This window comes from Solanum stenotomum, chromosome 12 (genome assembly GCF_019186545.1).
Source record: "Solanum stenotomum isolate F172 chromosome 12, ASM1918654v1, whole genome shotgun sequence".
Classification (NCBI taxonomy): Eukaryota; Viridiplantae; Streptophyta; class Magnoliopsida; order Solanales; family Solanaceae; genus Solanum; species Solanum stenotomum.
The window spans coordinates 7,709,305-7,728,616 of record NC_064293.1 but is presented as its reverse complement, the minus strand read 5'-3'; the positions used below and the strand labels follow the sequence as shown (position 1 = coordinate 7,728,616).

General features: G+C 34.5%; 2 protein-coding genes across 2 annotated transcripts in view; one reads left to right on the top strand and one right to left on the bottom strand.

Moving 5' to 3' along the window:
- Window positions 1-7,197: 7,197 nt before the first annotated feature.
- Window positions 7,198-7,701, top strand: LOC125847026 (secreted RxLR effector protein 161-like). Its single transcript, XM_049526734.1, has one exon. The coding sequence runs from the start codon at window positions 7,198-7,200 to the stop codon at window positions 7,699-7,701; it is 504 nt and encodes a 167-aa protein (XP_049382691.1).
- Window positions 7,702-10,617: 2,916 nt separating this feature from the next.
- Window positions 10,618-19,312, bottom strand: part of LOC125846649 (vacuolar protein sorting-associated protein 54, chloroplastic-like) — a 37,950-nt gene continuing 29,255 nt past the window's right edge. The window contains exons 17-20 of the mRNA XM_049526208.1: window positions 12,993-13,060; window positions 12,020-12,100; window positions 11,563-11,799; window positions 10,618-10,951 (exon numbers count right to left, since the gene is read on the bottom strand). Coding sequence (XP_049382165.1) covers window positions 11,667-11,799; window positions 12,020-12,100; window positions 12,993-13,060 — 282 coding nt within the window. The 3' untranslated portion in view covers window positions 10,618-10,951; window positions 11,563-11,666. The remainder of the gene's footprint in view (window positions 10,952-11,562; window positions 11,800-12,019; window positions 12,101-12,992; window positions 13,061-19,312) is intronic.

Genomic DNA, 19,312 nt, shown 5'->3' with positions numbered 1-19,312 from the left:
TCTCTACGCACTTATGAACCAAAAAGTGTTCATTAATGAAACAAACAAAATAATGAGAATTAAATGTAGTTAAAGGATTGATTGTGTGACTTATGTTGTTTAGGTATACACTAAAACTCGACGGTTCAAAGATATCAAATATATCTATTGGTATATCCAATATATGTTCACTACGAAAAGTTCAAAGAAAAACTTATCCAGATGCAATTTATCCTTACTTTCGAATCACACAATTTTTTTGATGCATATGTTTACATGAAACAACCATTTCACATTCATGTGAGGGATTATTCAGTTTGTTTTCTTTAAATATTGAGCTTTAAAGATAAAATGTGAATTGAGAAATGTGGGGGAACTAAGTGAAGGGAAATGAAAAGTCATTTCTCCTTCATTGGTAGAATAGAAGATTTTTTTTTTCCATATACTAAGAAATACTTCCTTTAACTCTTAAAGGGTAAAGAAGAGAGTACCCTCTCGTGCCGTCGTTTTTCAACTCATCTCTGTTTGTGGTTCCGACTTTGACAAGTGATTGATTGATAATATTTTAGATAAAATTGAGTTTGCGCCTATCCACCTCAAATGTTGGCTATAAATAGTGAGATTTTTCCTGAGTTCCTGCATTGAAATTCTACATTTGCATACATTTTCTTAGAAACAAAAATTTGAGTCGAAGTGTGATTTGAAAACTGACTCTTAGAGTTCGTTGAAGGTATTGTCGTTTGAGGTACCGGTACATCAATATCATGTATATTCATTTTATTTTGGTAGAAAATAATCCACAACTTTAAATACACTAAGGGGGTTAAATTCCTTAAGGACACATGGTGAATTCTATGATCTCCAATATTTATTTAATACGTTTAGTATTTCTATCTTTCTAGTTTATATTATTCTTCTCATATTCTAGTTTAACATACTAACCATCAGTTCTCACATATGGTTATATAATCATAACAAAAATGTTATAATTAAATATCATATTTATTAAATTGAACACATTTGATTTCAACTAAAGATTATTTATGATAATCAACAATAATTTAACTAATTTCAACTTATGACAATCAACAAGTTAACTAATTCCAACTTAACTTTCCTTCATAAGTGCTTTCTCTTTTCTTTTATTTTCTTTTATTTTTAAATAAAGATCTTAACTTTCAGTAAAATGTCAAGTATGTCTGCAAAGAATGCTTAAAACAAAGATATAAATTTTTACGAATTATCGACTAAATAAAAATAAAATAGTATTCATACATTTTATCAAAGAATAATCAATTAAGTCTAAAGAAATTACTAAAAAATGTTCCTTTGGTGCATTTGGGTTACCTCTTGAAAAGGAAATTATGTTTTTTTAATCGATTGATCGCATGAAATAAATTTTTTTTTTTATTACTTACTAATTGTAATGCTTATCAATATCAGGGCACGTTTTGGTAAAAATATTTCAAAAATATTTTCTTTTAAAAAACAAACACCTTGAAATTGTAAAAAATGTAGGAAAAATAAGTCGCATGAATTTCTTCTCTTTCACAACCTGCCCCAAATCCTTGCCCCACTTACCCCCTACCCCATCACAACCTTTTTTTTTTTTTTTTAACATTCTGCATTTTATTCATCGTAACTCAAAAGTNTCGCATGAATTTCTTCTCTCTCACAACCTGCCCCAAATCCTTGCCCCACTTACCCCCTACCCATCACAACCTTTTTTTTTTTTTAACATTCTGCATTTTATTCATCTTAACTCAAAAGTACAATGATCTGAGGGAGATACAAAAAGTAGCTTACTTCTCCCTAATTTGAAAGGATTTAAACTCCTATTTGAGATGAAGAAAATGCAAAAGATGATTGAAACCTTGGTCATAACCAAATGACACCAAGTTTTCAAATCTAACAATCTGTCAAAAGGCAGATTCTAAACGAAACTCCACCTCAAGGCAGGTCCCAGATGATCTCTATCTTCTTTTTTCTGATAGTTCTGAAGTTAGCCATATTCCATCTATCCATAGTCATAAGGCCCTTAATTCTTCTAGGAAGCTCAGCAAAAGTTGTAAACATAGTGCTCTGTTGATTAGTATGGCATAGCGATGCCAATTTGTCAGCAACCTTGTTGGCCTCTCTGTAACAGTATCGCAAAATATAACATGTATTCTCCATGTGGGCTTTTAGTTCCTCCACTTCTTTCTGCATCTTCCATGGGGTAGAGTTTTGATCGTTGACACAATTTACTAGTAATTTTGAGTCACTTTCTGCCTAGATAAATNCTCTATTGATTAGTATGGCATAGCGATGCCAGTTTGTCAGCAACCTTGTTGGCCTCTTTGTAACAGTGTCGCAAAATATAACATGTATTCTCCATGTGGGCTTTTAGTTCCTCCACTTCTTTCTGCATCTTTCATGGGGTAGAGTTTTGATCATTGACGTAATTTACTAGTAATTTTGAGTCACTTTCTACCTAGATAAATAGTATCGTATATATATAAATGTTTTAGGATTAAATTTTTTACTTGTATTTGTCAAACACAAGGAAATAAGTAAGAAATCACTTATTTTCTTAGAAAATGCTTTCATAAAAAATATTTTATTTCCTATCGAACACACATTCCATCTTTAATATCTCCTATGAAAGTCTAGAAACTTCGATCACGTTTAAAAAGTAACTTTAAAAGCAGTTCGATTCATAGTTTATATCATCTTTCGCCGGTTAAGGCAAATTGCAAGATGATTTTAGTTTGCATTCTTCGATAGTATCAAAATGTTATTAATGTTGTAAAGCAAATATGGATGCCACGTGGGCCCAACCTATTAGAAGACTTACATCACTCGTAATGGTGTGTAAAATAAATGTGGATGCCATGTGGAACTTACTCATTAGGAGAATACCATCACTTGACCAATTAGATGGCCAAGTTATACATTTGTACATAGCATTTTGGCTATAAATAGCCTCTACATTTTATGAAGAACGATATACATAATGCAATACGTTACTCTCTATTTCTTTGCTTGTTCTTCCTTTTACTTTAATTTGTTAATCTTAGTTTGCTAAGTAGTTATTTTATAACACGTTATCAGCACGAGTCTCTGTCAGTTCAAGTAAAGACTTTAAAAGCTTCGAAGGTATAAATTTTCCTTTCTTAAATAATTTCATATTTTTCTAAACTTGAATTTATTGGTTTAGACATATCGGGAAAAGACTATCTATCATGGGTACTAGATGCAGAAATTCATCTTGATAGACACCATCCAAGAAAAAAATCAAGCATCGAATCAAAATCGTGCCAAGGCAATGATATTTCTCCGTCATCACCTTGATGAGGGTTTTAAAATGGAATATCTCACTATTAAAGATCCTTTGGTGTTGTGGAATAATTTAAAAGATAGATATGACCACCTGAAATTGGTCGTCCTTCCACAAGCACATTATGACTGGATCCATTTGAGACTTCAAGATTTTAAATCTATCAGTGAGTATAACTCTTCCATGTTTAAAATCATCTCACAATTAAAATTATGCGGAGAAAATATCATTGACCATGATATGCTGGAGAAAACATTTTCCACTTTTCCTGCCTCGAGTATGCTTCTGCAGCAACAATACTAAGAAATGAAATTTAAAAAGTATTTAGAATTAATTTCACATCTCCTTGTTGCTGAACAACATAATGACTTACTGATGAAAAATCATGAAAGTCAACCTACTTGTTCTATGTCATTTCCTGAAGTGAATACGGTAAATTTTCACCAATCTAAGCGTGGAAAAGGTCGTGGCCCTAGTCGTGGTAGTGGTTGAGGAAGAAATTTCAATCATGGTGATCGTCTTGCACTAAATAATAACCTTCACCACTAGCAGTGTAAAAAGAAGGATGAAAAGCATGAAGTGGTGCAGAAGAAAAATTCAGACAACAAATATTAACGATGTGGTGGAAAAGGGCATTGGTCACATACCTGTCGTACACCGAGGCACTTGGTTGAGCTATATCAAGCTTCCCTGAAGGAGGTGAAAAATAACGTAGAAGCAAACTTTATCTGTGAAGATAATATTGAACCCATGCATCTAGATGTAGCGGATTTCTTTGAGAATCCCGAAGGAAAAATAGATCACCTGATAGGTGATGGATCTGTAATAATGTAAATATATTTCATTTCTGTCCTTTGTATGAACTAGTATGAATATGTTTTCCTAGTCTTGTAAATAAATAAAAGATTGTGTAATATTATTTTTTTTATTAATAATATTATAATGTTTACTTCGTTTACATCTTTTATCTTGAAGAGTATATGAATACCCCTCAAATTTTGTTTGGATCAATGATCAATCATGAAGATTGATAGTAGAACAACGCATGCCATATTCAAAGATGAGAAATGCTTTTCTTACTTGCTTAGAAGGAAAGCAAATGTTACTACAATTTCTGGTAATTCGAACTTAATAAAAGGCTCCGAAAGTGCTATTATATTTCTTCCTAAGGGGACAAAACTTGTTATAGAAGATGCATTGTTCTCTTCTAAATCCCCAAGAAACCTGTTAAGATTTAGAGATATTCGCCGAAATGAATATCATGTTGAGACAATAAATGAAATGAATATTGAATACCTTGGTATTACCAAGATTGTCTCAGACCAAAAATATGTGTTGGAGAAATTATCAACTTTATCTTCTAGCTTATATTATGCAAAAATAAGTACAATTGAAGCACACTCTATCGTAAACCAGAAGTTTACTGACTTAAAAATTTTTGTGCTTTGGCATGACCGAATATGTCATCCTGGATCAATAATAATGAGACGAATCATTGAAAATTTAAATGGACATCCGTTGAAGAACATGAAGATTCTTACAAATGATGAATTTTCATGTGCTGCTTGTTGTCAAGGAAAATTGATTACTAGGCCATCACCAATGAAGGTTAACATCGAATCCCCTCAATTTTTAGAACGTATACATGGGGATATATGTGGACCTATTCACCCATCTAGTGGGTTGTTTAGGTATTTTATGGTCCTAATATATGTATCTTTAAGATGGTCTCATGTGTGCCTCTTATCATCTCCCAACCTGGAATTTGCAAAATTATTGTCACAAATGATACGATTAAGAGTGCAATTTCCAGATTATCCCATTAAGGCAATTCGCCTTGATAATGATGGAGAATTCACATTGATTATTTTTTATCAATATGGATAAAAGTTGAACATCATGTAGCTCATGTGCATACTCAGAATGGCCTTGCTGAGTCATTTATTAAGCGCTTACAATTGATAGCAAGACTTTTACTTATGAAAACTAAGTTGCCCACTATTCTTTGGGATCATGCTATCTTACATGCAACATCACGTGTTCGTCTCAGACCGACTCATTATAATAAATACTCTCTGTCACAATTGATATTTGGTCATGAACCAAATATTGCTCATCTACGGATTTTTGGATGTGTTGTATATGTGCCAGTAGCACCACCTCAGCGCACTAAGATGGGCCCCCAAAGAAGGTTAGGTATATATGTTGGGTTTGATTCACCCTCCATAATTCGCTACCTTGAGCCATTGACATGAGATTTATTCATTGCAAGATTTGCAGATTGCCGATTTGATGAAATAACTTTTCCGCAATTAGGAGGATAGAAAAAGGAAAAGGAACTTAAAAATAAAATTACATGGAAAGTTTCATCATTATCTCATTTTGATCCACGTTCCCCTATGTGTGAGCAAGAGGTCCAGAAGATCATCCATTTGCAAAANGGTTTGATTCACCCTCCATAATTCGCTACTTTGAGCCATTGACATGAGATTTATTCATTGCAAGATTTGCAGATTGTCGATTTGATGAAATAACTTTTCCGCTATTAGGAGGATAGAAAAAGGAAAAGGAACTTAAAAATAAAATTACATGGAAAGTTTCATCATTATCTCATTTTGATCCACGTTCCCCTATGTGTGAGCAAGAGGTCCAGAAGATCATCCATTTGCAAAACATAGCAAATCAAATGTCAGACGCATTTACTGATTTGAAAAGGATAACAAAGTCACATATTCCTGCAGTGAATGTGCCTATCCGGATTGACATCCCAAAAGGACCATCTACAAGTGTCATGGCTTCTGAATCACAAACACGCCTAAAGCGTGGTAGACCATTGGGTTCAAAAAACAAAAATCCTAGAAAAAGAAGCGCGAAAAATAATAAAGATGACACTATAAAAGAGTCTCATGAAGAAGTTCAAGATCTGATTAATCCTGATATTATTAAAGAAATCAGTGAACCCGAGACTTAAGTGAATAAAGAACTTTCAACAAGTTCTACAGGTGATGGGATAAGTTTAGATCGATCAAAATTATAGTGGATAATGTTTTCGCATATAATGTTGCACTTAACATTATGCAAGACAGTGAGGATCTTGAACCTTTATCTATCGAAGAATGTCGACAAAGACATGATTGGCCAAAATGGCAAGAGAAAATTCAATCAGAATTGAATTCACTTGCTAAACGTGAGGTTTTTGGACCAGTAGTCCAAACACCTAGTGATGTTAAATCAGTTGGCAATAAATGGATCTTTGTACGAAAAAGAAATGAGAGAACTGAAATTGTAAGATACAAGGCACGCCTCGTTGCACAAGGATTCTCTCAACGACTCGATGTCAACTATGAAGAAACATATTCACCGGTTATGGATGCAATAACTTTTCGGTATCTCATCGGTTTAGCTGTACATGAAAATCTTAAAATACATCTAATGGATGTGGTTACAGCTTATCTTTACAGTTCACTTGATAATGAAATTTATTTGAAAATTCTGGAATGACTTAAAATACCTGAAGCATATAGTTCAAAATCTCGGGAAATGTGTTCAATCAGATTACAAAAGTCATTATACGGCTTAAAACAATCAGGGCGCATGTGGCATAATTGCCTTAGGAGTACTTGATAAAACAAGATTATATAAATGATGTCATTTGTCCTTGTATTTTTATTAAGAAAACAACATCGGGATTTGTTATTCTTGTTGTTTATGTTGATGACATCAATCTCATTGGAACTCCAGAAGAGGTTCAAAAGGCAATTGAATATATAAAGAAAGAATTTGAGATGAAAGATCTTGGAAAGACAAACCTTTGTCTTGGTCTACACATTGAACATTTAGCAGACGGGGTCTTCATCCATCAATCTTCTTATACTGAGAAAATTTTGAAATGATTTTACATGGACAAAGCACATCCATTAAATACTCCAACGGTTGTTCGATCACTTGAAGTGAGTAAAGATCTGTTCCGACCTCAGGAAGAGAGTGAGGAACCTCTTGGTCCTGAAGTACCTTATCTTAGTGCAATTGGTGCACTTATGTATCTTGTTAATGCTACGAGACCTGACATAGCATTTTCTGTTAATTTGTTAGCAAGATATAGTTCTTCCCCTACACGAAGGCATTGGAACGAAGTAAAACATATATTGCGATATCTAAAAGGGACCAGTGAAATGGATTTGTTTTATACTAACAAATATAGTGCAGATCTTGTTGGTCATGCAGATGCAGGTTATTTATCTGACCCACATAAAGCTCGATCTCAAACAGGCTATCTGTTTACATACGGAGGTACTGCTATATCATGGCGATCTACGAAGCAGTCCATTGTCGCTACTTCTTCAAATCATGCTGAGATAATAGCTATTCACGAAGCAAGTAGAGAATGTGTATGGTTGAGATGATACATTTCATCAAAGAAAGATGTGGTTTGAAGTGTGATGTCAAAATACCCACAGTCATCTTTGAAGACAATGATGCATGCATAACTCAATTAAGAGGAGGCTTCATAAAAGGAGATAGAACGAAGCATATTTCACCGAAATTATTCTTTACACATTATCTCCAGAAGAATGGTGATATTGATGTACAACAAATCCGTTCAAGTGATAATCCAGCAGATTTATTCACCAAATTTTTACTAGCCTCAACTCTTGAAAAAATGGTACACAAGATTGGAATGCGAAGACTCAACCATTTGAATTGTTGTTTTTATCAAGGGGAGTAAAATACGCATTGTACCTTTTTTCCTTGGTCTAGATTTTGTCCCACGGGGTTTTCCTAAAAAGGTTTTTAATAATGTGTATTATGTATGTCTATGTATATTTTTGTTCCTTCAACTTTTCTTTTACATGGACATCCAAGGGGAGGATTGTAAAACAAATATGAATGCCACGTGGGCCCAAACTATTAGAAGACTTTCATCACTTGTAATGGTGTGTAAAACAAATGTGCATGCCATGTGGAACTTACTCATTAGGAGAATATCATCACTTGACCTATTAGATGGCCAAGTTATACATTTGTACATAGCATTTTGGCTATAAATAGCCTCTACATTTTATGAAGAAAGATATACATACTGCAATACATTACTCTCTATTTTTTTGCTTGTTCTTCCTTTTACTTTAATTTGTTAATCTTAGTTTTCTAAGTAGTTATTTTATAACAATTAATACATTCTTATTTGACAAAGAAAATTCCAACCACAATTATAATGTCTGAAAATTTTAAATACAAAAATTGAAAGAAGCACACCAATCAAAATCGAAAAGGAAAGCAAAAGTCATACTTTGCGACTCTGCATTACCCTATATTTCTTAGAGGAAGGATCCTTGGTGTTGATATTCTGGCATAAATGGTAGATCTCTATATGTGAATAATTGAAGTCAACAACAAAAAGACTTCAGTTTTGACTATTAATGTTGTGACTATTACGTTGAGGTTTGTAGGCATCCCTTTTGTGAAGAAAAAAAAAACAATAGCAATACTTGTCATGTATACATATATTAACAAACGCAATCAAATCTCGTGACATACATGAATAAAAAATCCATGACATAAAATATCTAGTACTAATACTTTTTAAAAAAATGTTCAGTGAAAATCTAATAATCAAACTTAAGTAGCTAGGTTTATGAGAATATACAACTTCCATATATCACAAGGTATTTGAAAACTTATCAACTTAATAGGATATGAACTACTTGTGTACTACATATGGTAAGAGCAGAGAAGGATATCTTGCAGAAATAATGGCTCCTTTTTAAAAAAGGTTATTGTTGTGACTATTATGAAAAGTCACTTTAAAAATGTATTTAAAAAAAATTAATTGATTTATTTTAAGGTGAAAGAACACATCCATTCGGTTAGGGGTTGTTTATGTGCATTTTTAGAAATAAATAGGATAATTAAATTTATAAGAACATTTTAGTAGACTTTTAAATTTAGAAGTTCTTGCTTTTAAAATAATACATACATAGATAGATAATATTGATATTATTTTATAAAATCATACCTTATATGACTTGACATACACATGCACACATTTGTTGAGAAACTAGTATGTGTGGTTTACCAACACCAACAAAAAATTAAATATACATATGCTTCCTAGAACAAGTTAGTTTTAAAAGAAAATGCACATATATCACTACTTAAAAATTTGAACCCTTCAAATGACACAAGGATAATTTGTAGAGGTTTTGTTTTAATTATATTAATTTCATTTTATAGAATTATATATATTACATGACTCAATATACACGCGATGAAAGATTAAAGAAGGAAATGTTTGTTATAGGATACAGAAGAGAAAGTTCAAATATCTTTCGAGTTTGAGGAAAGTAGTTGAGAGTAAATCCAGACTCAACCTTTAATTACCCGCGGATTATCTCCATCTAGGAAACAAGTGAATTTCTTGCTAAAAAGTGAGGAAATGTTTGAAGGAAAATGTTTCTCTAAAATATTTTATTGGAAACAAGTGAATCTTTTACTTATTTTTTAATGTTTGATAAGTAAAAAAAATAAATATCTTAAAAACATTTATATATAAGTCGGCAAAATATAAGAAGGGTGGGATGGGGTGGGGAGTGGTAATTAGGGGACAAGGATGGGATGGGTTGGGGAGTGGGGATTAGAGGATGGAGAGAGACGAGGGTTGAAGAGGCTGGGTGGGTGGAGGGAAAGGAAATAGTGAACTTAAATAACTTATGAAACTTGTTTCTTAGTTTCATCATGGAAGTCATTATCCTCAATTTTAAAGAGATTGTTTTCCTAGAGAATATTTTGACCGACCAAACACACCCGAGAATCGTACGAGACAATCCCACAATCACTGAATTTTAGCTTTTTGTAACTCAACAATCGTTTTTTTGAAAGAATGAAACTAGTACATTATTAATTTCTCGTCTGTCACTGCAAAGTTAAACTTACTTTCCAATAACAAATTTTCAGATGCTTAGGACTTACTTTGTGATCTATTCTCAATGTCACACACAGCATGAGGTGTTTACTGGCAATGCGATCAATTACTATGGAAAGAGTGAATGAATGACATCTCTTTACATGTATCTCAACAAGTGTGAGCGAGCAACCTCAAAACCAAGACGAAATGTTACAAAACTATTCCACCAGCTCGAAAAGTTCTATTGAGAAAACGCAAACCGAACTTTTCAAGGTGGAGTCATATTGCTAGCATTTTCAAGAGACGGGGACGGAGTAAATGTGTTAAGCCAACTCCAAGTCTATTCTTTACAATACAAAACTAAAATAACCTGTGCTCATCAAAGGTGGGAATAATTAGAAGAAAAATAAGCAGCTGAGAGGAAGGGTACAAAAACAGTTCTTAAGACCATTGATATTTGATACAGAAGAAGATATGCTCAAATTAAGCAAGGAACTGATACATACAATTATTTTCACTAGTATACACTACAACTGCACTATATAAATATTATTATTCAGCTTCCACTCTCTGCTGATGTCTTTTTTCTTTTCTCTAAAATCTAGGGAAGAAACAAAAAAATAATCTAATGTCCAGGCTAAAAGAATACAATCATCCAAAAAATATCAAACATCTGACAGATCACAAACTGTGTATGATAGCTCCAAATTTGCTGTCAAAGATTCTTGCTCCCTCAAAACTCAATTCAACTGTGGTATTAAGACATCCAGTAAGAAGACTACCCATCTGGGAGCATTGTGGATTGATGTATAGAGCAAATAAGAGAATTATCCAACAATAATTATCTGAAAGGAATTCTAGACAAAATGCTGATAGCAGTAATTGACACAACTTAAGAAAATCCAACAATTTGACAACAGAAAATAAAACTAAACTATTCTGAATCAGTTAGCAAAGAAACTCACACTAGATATTAAGATGAAACAAAATTAAATATACGCTTGTGCAAGTGTAAATTAATGAACTTCTGCAGTTCACTTCTTCCATAATTGTTATAAACTCGGGGACATCTTCCATATCTCTAAACAAGCTTTAATCTCATCAAACATACTCTCCCCTGTTAGTTACTTAGACACAATTATACAATCCAGCTAATCATGGCGCAGTATGAGTTGAATGTAACTGATTAGATGAGCAAAGGCATTTTCGTTAATGGAGCAACAGGAGATGCAATTCATGCACAAACTAAAGGAGTTTCGAATGCAGTTTATCCCTAATAATTTTTTGATCTTTGCTTCATTTATAGTGTCCCTTACTATTTATTCACACACATGAAGGATCCAGTAACACAAGATTTTACCTCAAGTTAATTGTACAGCGTCGATGTGTAGTCTTCAGGTGTCCTCGGATTGCTCCCATCACACCTATCCAATGTTTGCAAGAACAGCCTAGTTTACAAGGAACCTATTGACTAGCTTCTGCATCAAAATTTTGTTCCAGAAACTCATCAAGCTGCCCCCAATTGGGAGGATTGGATTTACTATCAGAAGGTAATGATCTGATACATCCAAGAAGATGCTGAACATCACGATATGCTCTGTTTGAAGAAAAAACAAATCATAGGAGGTAAAAAGTGAGGGAATAAATAAAAAACTCCTACAGAAAGGAAGTAAAAGTTAGAAATTTCAACTTATATATAAAAATTATGTTACCTTGATCACAATTTTTTAAAGAATTTCATCATTCAAAGAACATTGAATAGTACTAATTATTAAATTGTCTCGTATGAGTAAAATTTCTGATTATATAGACGGTACCTTTGTCGAGCTTGTTGACTGCTAATATCCAATCGTGAGAATGCCTCTGAAATTTGTGAGTGAAAGATGATAACCACTTGCCTGCAAGGATCACATTCTTAGGACTATCTGATGGAAGCAAGGACTATTTCTAAGACATACTTACACATAGTATCTTGCACTGATTATTAGTAATGATAATTAGTACAAATATATTTGGTCTTGAATACATAAAGTCATGTTTGGAAGTAAGGGTGAAGAGAGAGAGAACACTTCTTCCAGTTTGCAAAGCCAACATCCAACGTATAAATTAGTTAACCAGTAAATATAACAAGGAAAGTAGCAATGGAAATCCATACTTAAGACCATCTCCAACCCCACTCTATTTTACTCTCCATTCTCTATATTTGGAGAGTAAAATAGAGAATTGGGTCTCCAACTTTGGAGAACTACTATTCACCTCTCTATTTCACTTTTTCATTATTTTAATATTATTTCTACTATTTAAAACTAACATATTATTTTTCATATAAGGCTATTAATTAAATTTCTAATATTCGTAATTCTTTTTAAATATAATATAACATTTTAAAAAATGTATATTATTTAGTATATATTACTTTCATCCCGGATTAACAATATTTTAAATATATTTTTTTCAATTTTCGTCACTTTAAGAGATAATTTGATATTATTATTGATTTTCACCACAAAATTTAAATGATAAAATGAAAATTTTAATTGAAAAATACAATACATGACATAATAATTTAAATATAAGATAACAATACAATACACAACATAATGATTTTAAAAATCACAACAATAATTTAGTAATCCGGTAGGTCGTTTTCAGATTTAACAATATTCGGAAAAAAGATAGTGTATGATCTAGAGAATTGTTGGTGCAAGAAATCCGTGCCCCCTGACTCCACTCCCCCTCCCCCCCCTTCCAAAAAAAGGCTAATCTTTTGCCAAAGTTTCGAATCCTCACCTGAAAATAGCTTGAACATCAACCTCATGCAGAGTTCGACATAACACACGTTGGAGAAGGCCAACCTCCTATAAACAAATGAAGAAAGTAAAATCAGTTTAAGGGAGCTTTCTGATAATAAACTTAAACAAAGAGAAACTAAGGAAACAACGAAAACAGAAGTAACAAGCATGTAAGAGCTAAACAGAGAAAGTAAGACGGTGAAAACTCACTAGCAAGATTACAGAAACATTAAGAGACAACTCAAGCAAGAAGGACAACAAAGACAGCCATAAATCATTCTAACAATACATCAGATAGAACTATTTCAAGAATGAATCAAAAAACTCGGCTAATCTAGTTAGAGGGTGAATATTCAAAGAGGTGATAGAACTTGTTAGTCATTACTCATTAATATATCAACTCAATATGGGTGATGTTCTGACTCACGGATTGGTCCAACCACATTCCAATGTGGAAGTTAGTAATCAATCTTCAATAGTTTCCCTTCTTCAACACAACTTTTCTTCTCACACCACCTTTGCACCAATACATTTCATGTTGATAAGCTAGGACATTGTCAATCACAGAAATACCCACAAAAGGGTTGGTGTAGAGGAGATGGACTTCAGGCAAATAAGGTTTGCAAAATTATATCCAAGTTGTTGGCGGCACGAATCAAGAGGGTGATGAATGTTTGCAGATATACAAATGACTTTAATCAAAGGAAAGTAACTAACAGACAGTCCATATTGCTGATGAATACCTAACAGTAGAATAAGATAAGGAATACAGGGATAATGTGCAGACTTTTTTGACATAGAGAAAGCACTTGACCAAGTAAAATAGTCATGGCTTTCACAGTTTGGTTAAAAATTGATTCACCATGAACCAAACCAAACCAAACCGATTAAGTAAACTGATTTTTATCTGGTTTGGATTTACGTTTTAAAAAACCGATAATATTTGATTTTATTAAAAACAAACCAAATAAAAACCGAACCGATAAATTATATACACAAATTTTATAGTTGTATATATACAATATAATATTTTTTGTATTTTATGAAAATTTTATTTATCTCTAGTAGGCAAATGAACTTTACACTTTCAGCTCATTTGTTTTTTTTAAAATCAGGAATCCAATCTCATGTATTCAACGAAACAACCATGATATATATATATATATCAATTCCTCCATGGTCTAAGAAAATTATAGCCACTACAATGAAAGGTTAATAACGGATTATAAGTTGGAAAATTATTTTCTAATGAAAAAATAAAAGAGAAATATCATTATATTTCTTAAAAATCGAAAAAAATTGAAAAAATCGACAACAACCAAACTGATGGATATGAATTTTATTTGGGTTGGTTTGAATAATTGAAAACCGACTAAATTGGTTTTATCCCAAAACTGACCCATGAACACCTGTAGTCATATCTACTCACATCAGTAAAAGATGAGCCAGGGAAAAGTGGATTGGGTGGAGTGGATGTTGAGACGGGCAACATTTAAAATTTGAACTTAACAAACCCATGTGCCATGCACATGACCAGTCTTTTGTCGAATTTCCATGCCTTAAACACTTTAGAATATTTTCAGCATCATTCCAACACTTAGAATTATTTCAGCTTCCGTCAATGTCATCGTCACTGTCGCACCATGCCCATAAGGTGCCAAGCGCCTGTCCTTGCCCACTGCATCCAAGGCTGCCTTGCCACCACTCTAGCACCTTGCTGTCCACCAACACTTAGTCACCACATCCATGTACATTATTTTCACAGATCATGCTAAGGCCAATGCACAAGTCTTGCTGACATCTATCTTTGAGAATGAGGGTCTAACAAACCACCCCCACTAGTTGAACTTGACGCCCTCATCGAATTTCTTGTCAAACTACCACGGATCCTTGCTTTTCTCCTTAATTGCATCTTCCTTAGCTTTTCCCTTCCGTTGCACTAAGAATTCCTCTTATTGTTTCCAACAACCCATGATCAAGTATTTTCATCTTTGCCTCAAACTACGTAGGCACCGAAGGAGGAACCCTCTTTGACATGTTTCTGTCTGGATCATCAACATCTTTAAAACACGGTTTCAGATAGCTTACATGGAAGGTGGGATGAATTTTCAATCTTTCTAGAAACTTCACCTACCCTTTCAAATGATCTATCATACCTTGGAATAAGCCCACTATGTCGCTTCTTGTTCACAATCTGCTTCCTGATTTGGGGAGTGAGCTTAAGCAACACTTTGTCTCCGACATTGAACTCAACAGCACGTCTATGTTGATCAACATACTTCTTCATACATTTTTGTGCTTTCCTCAAACTGTCTTGGGCCTCAACGAGCATCTCATGCCTATCCTTTGCATACCGGTAAGCAGCTGCATATATCATTTCTGCGTTGCAACGTCAAGGGGTGTCTTGCGCTGCATGCCTAGAACAATTTCCAATGGACTCTTCTCTGATGCTGAAGACTTGCGTAGATTATAGCAAACCTGTGTCATATCTAACAAGTCTACCGAGTTCCACTCTAACATATGTAACAACTCGGCAGAGTTGTTAGTTATGACGCAGTTTTGCTATAATCTACACACGTCTTCAAAAATAGAGCAAAGTCCATTTGAACTTGTTCTAGGCATGCAGCCCATGACACCCCTTCATGTTGCAACGCAAAAGAGTCATCGTATATGTCCAGCTGCTTACCGATGTGCAAAGGACAAGCATGAGTGCTTGTTGAGGTGCAAGGCAATTTGAGGAAAGCAAAGAAACACATGAACAAGTATGCTGATCAGCATAGACGTGCAATTGAGTTCAATGTCAGAGACAAAGTGTTGCTTAAGCTCACTCCCCAAATCTGAAAGCAGATTGTGAACGAGAAGAGACATGGAGGGATGATTCCAAAGTATGACGGAGCATTTGAAGTAGTTAAAAGGGTAGGTGAAGTTGCTGGACAGATTGAAAATTCATCCCACCTTCCATGTAAGCTATCTAAAACGTACTTTGAAGATGTTGATGATCCAGACAGAAGCAGGTCAAGGACGGCTCCTCCTTCGGTGCCAACGTAGTTTGAGGTAAAGATTGAGGAAATACTAGATCACCAGATTGTCGGAAACAGTAAGAGGAATACAAAGACAAAATTCTTAGTGCGGTTGACGGGCAAAGCTAAGGAAGATGCAATTTGGGAGAAAAGTAAGGATATGTGGCAATTTGACAAGCAAGTTGACGACTACGTCAAAACAGCCTCGACGAGGGTGTCGAGTTCAACTAGTGAAGATGGTTTGTTAAACCCTCTGTCTCAAAGATAGATGTTGGCAAGGCATGTCAAGGCTTGCGCATTGGTCTTGGCATGAACTATGGAAATAATGTACATGCCTGTGGCGACTAAGTGTTGGTGGACAGCAAAGTTCCAAGGTGCTTGAGTGTTGGCAAGGCAGCCTTGGGCACAATAGGCAAGGGCGGGAGCATGGCACCTGATGAGCATGCGTGTGATAGTGGCATCATCTAGGAAAGGCAGTGGTGTTGGCTTGACGACGGCAAGGCATTGGAGTTGGCTTTACGATGATGGCATGGCATAGGCAAAAGCTGAAAAAATTTCTAACGTTGGAAGGATGCTGAAAATATTCTAATTGCTAAAGGCATGGAAATTCAGCTAACGCAAAAGCTGCCCATGTGCGTGGCACATAGGGTCATTAAGTTCGAGTTTTAATTGTTTTCCAAATGTTAGGATAATCAGTTTGTACTTATTTTTATTTGGATAGAATTCTATTTAAGTCATGTGCCTGGCATGCTGCCAGTTGTAACTGTTTGCAACTGCCTGTCTGCAGATTTTAGCAGAATGATTTGAAGGCAGTAGAGAGGGTGTTCTATGTCTTAGCAAAATGTGTGACCATTTCCTTTTTGTATCTGAGAGATTAAGAAAAGGTTAGGACTTTTTGTGTCTGTTGTGTTCTTATTGTTCATATGTTGCCTACGAAACAGTCTAAGTACTTAGACGTGTGTGAGTGTGTCACTGAAGTTTTGCAGTGTGTGCAGGATTGCTAAGAAGTGGTGACGACGAAAAAAATCACCACTGTGAAGCTTTCTGTAATTATTAATGGTGCACCATAAGGCTTATTTCCTACTTTTAAGGGATTAAGACAGTCTCGTATCTCCTTTCTTATCCATCTTGGCTAATGCAAGGGCCTAGTTCGATGCTCAAACAAAGCAATGTCTTTACAATGAATTAAGGGCTCCAGAGATGGGACATCAAGCTACAATAGAGTGTAAGTCTCTCATATACAATTGCAGATGATCCACTTATTTAATACGAAGTTGAGGAGTCACAAGTGAAGTATCTAAAGGTGCTTTTAATCTTATTTGAAGCAGTAGTTGGACTGAAGATTAACCTGGAAAGAGCTTCGTGTTCCCTGTAAATATAGTGCAAGATGTACATAGGCTGGGTAATATCTTGGGTTGTCAGACTGATAAACTACCTATGGAATACCTAGGTAGGTCATTAGGGGATATATTCAAGTTAAAACTAGCGTGGAAAACTCTCTCCCGATCTACCTCATGTCTTCTTTTTTCCAGTGCCAGTTTGCCTGAAGAAGAAATTGGACAGGATAAGGTGAAATTCTTTGTGGGAAGGTAACAAGGAAGGCCTTTCACTTGATAGTGGGATACAGTGTTGAAGCAAGAAATTCCAGAAAAAGTGCTTATTTCTAAAAAATAAGTTTCAGCACTTTAAAAAGTGCTTTTAAAGTACATTTTAAAAGCTACTTTTTTTTCAGACAATCCGAACGGGCTCTAATTGTAATGTGCCCATACGTTAATTTTGCCTATGAGGCAAGAATCCAGGACATTTCAGAAGTTACAGACAACGAAGATAATACGTTTCCTATTGGGCAGGAGGTTCAGTTGCAGCGACTTATAAACAATTGAGAAGCACATGCAACTTTTTTCTATGAGGCAAAACTCATGGAAATTGAGCAGGTTCACTGTATTGAAATGTCCCCAATTTCTGTCTCATAGGCAAAACTAATAAATGCCCACAAGTTATGCCCGATGGGCTACACGGGTTATTTTTCTTAAATTTATTAAGCAGGGCCAAAATTTTCAAGATCACCCTATGGAGGTCACTCTTGCAAATTCCCCCTATTGAAGTGGTCGTGGTGATATGGCAAAAAAGTGAGGATCTTATCAAGAAAGAAGATTTCTGAAAATGGGAAACAAAGTTTCTATTCACCGGTCCTATTAATACTTCCCATGGTGTTGGTATATTATGCAAACATATTAGCAGCCTATGGCATATTTTTTGAAGTAACAGTATAATCATGTTGGGGAATGGAAAAGGACAAGGTTTTGGCATGATACTTCAATTGTATATACACCCCTTGTGCTGATCTTCATAGTTTCACCTCCAATACTAAAAAGTTTGTCTCCAATTCCTGGAACGGAAATAGCTGGAGATTATCATTTAGAAAAAAATTGTTTTGATCATGAGGTACCTCAAATGGGTTTTTACTGATGGAACACTCGGAAAAAGTGTCACTACATAAAGGGGTACTTGAGAGTACCACCTGGATTAGGCATAAGAATGGGCATTTCTCTGTTATTCTAGAGAAGTGGTAATTGGTTGGCCATACAAGCAACTGTGGAAGTCCAAGGCTCCTCTTAGCATGCTTAACTCAAAGCAATTTCAGTGAAAACGATTGGCATTATTCAGTAGATGTTTTATGTGCAACAACACAGAGGAAAGCAGCAACCGTGTTCTTTTTTGGCATTGTGCAGTGACAAGGAAGATCTGGTACTTAATTTTTCACTTGTTCCACATAGGTTTATCATGCCTTACTCAGTCAAGGAACTTTTCAGTTAAGAGTGTTGGGGGATTAAGGACATCTTCGAGAAAGGTTTGAAATACAGCACCTGCTTGCGTTTGTTTGATATTGTGGAGGGAAAGGAATGCAAGATGTTTTGAAGGGAAGGCAGATGTTTTTACAAAAGATCAATTTTAGATGCTTATGGATTTTGGTTTTTTGGTACGATCTACAGGATGTCAAAGATGAATACAGCATGCAACAATTCATAGATTCTCTACACGGATAGGAACTTTGTACAAAAGGTGTCTTTTTTTGTTTTTATTTTTGTTTTGGGGAAACTCTAATCCCGTAATTACCTTAGCACATTCTAAGTTGATCATGTTTATTATTAATAGACCATTACATATCTGTTTATTAAACTTGCAAAACCTTTAATTTCTATTGATTTCAAAAACATCTCTAAAATGATGAAACCTTATATATCTTGTATTTGCAAAAAGCAAATGCGAAATCATTGAGAAATGATAACAAATGGGT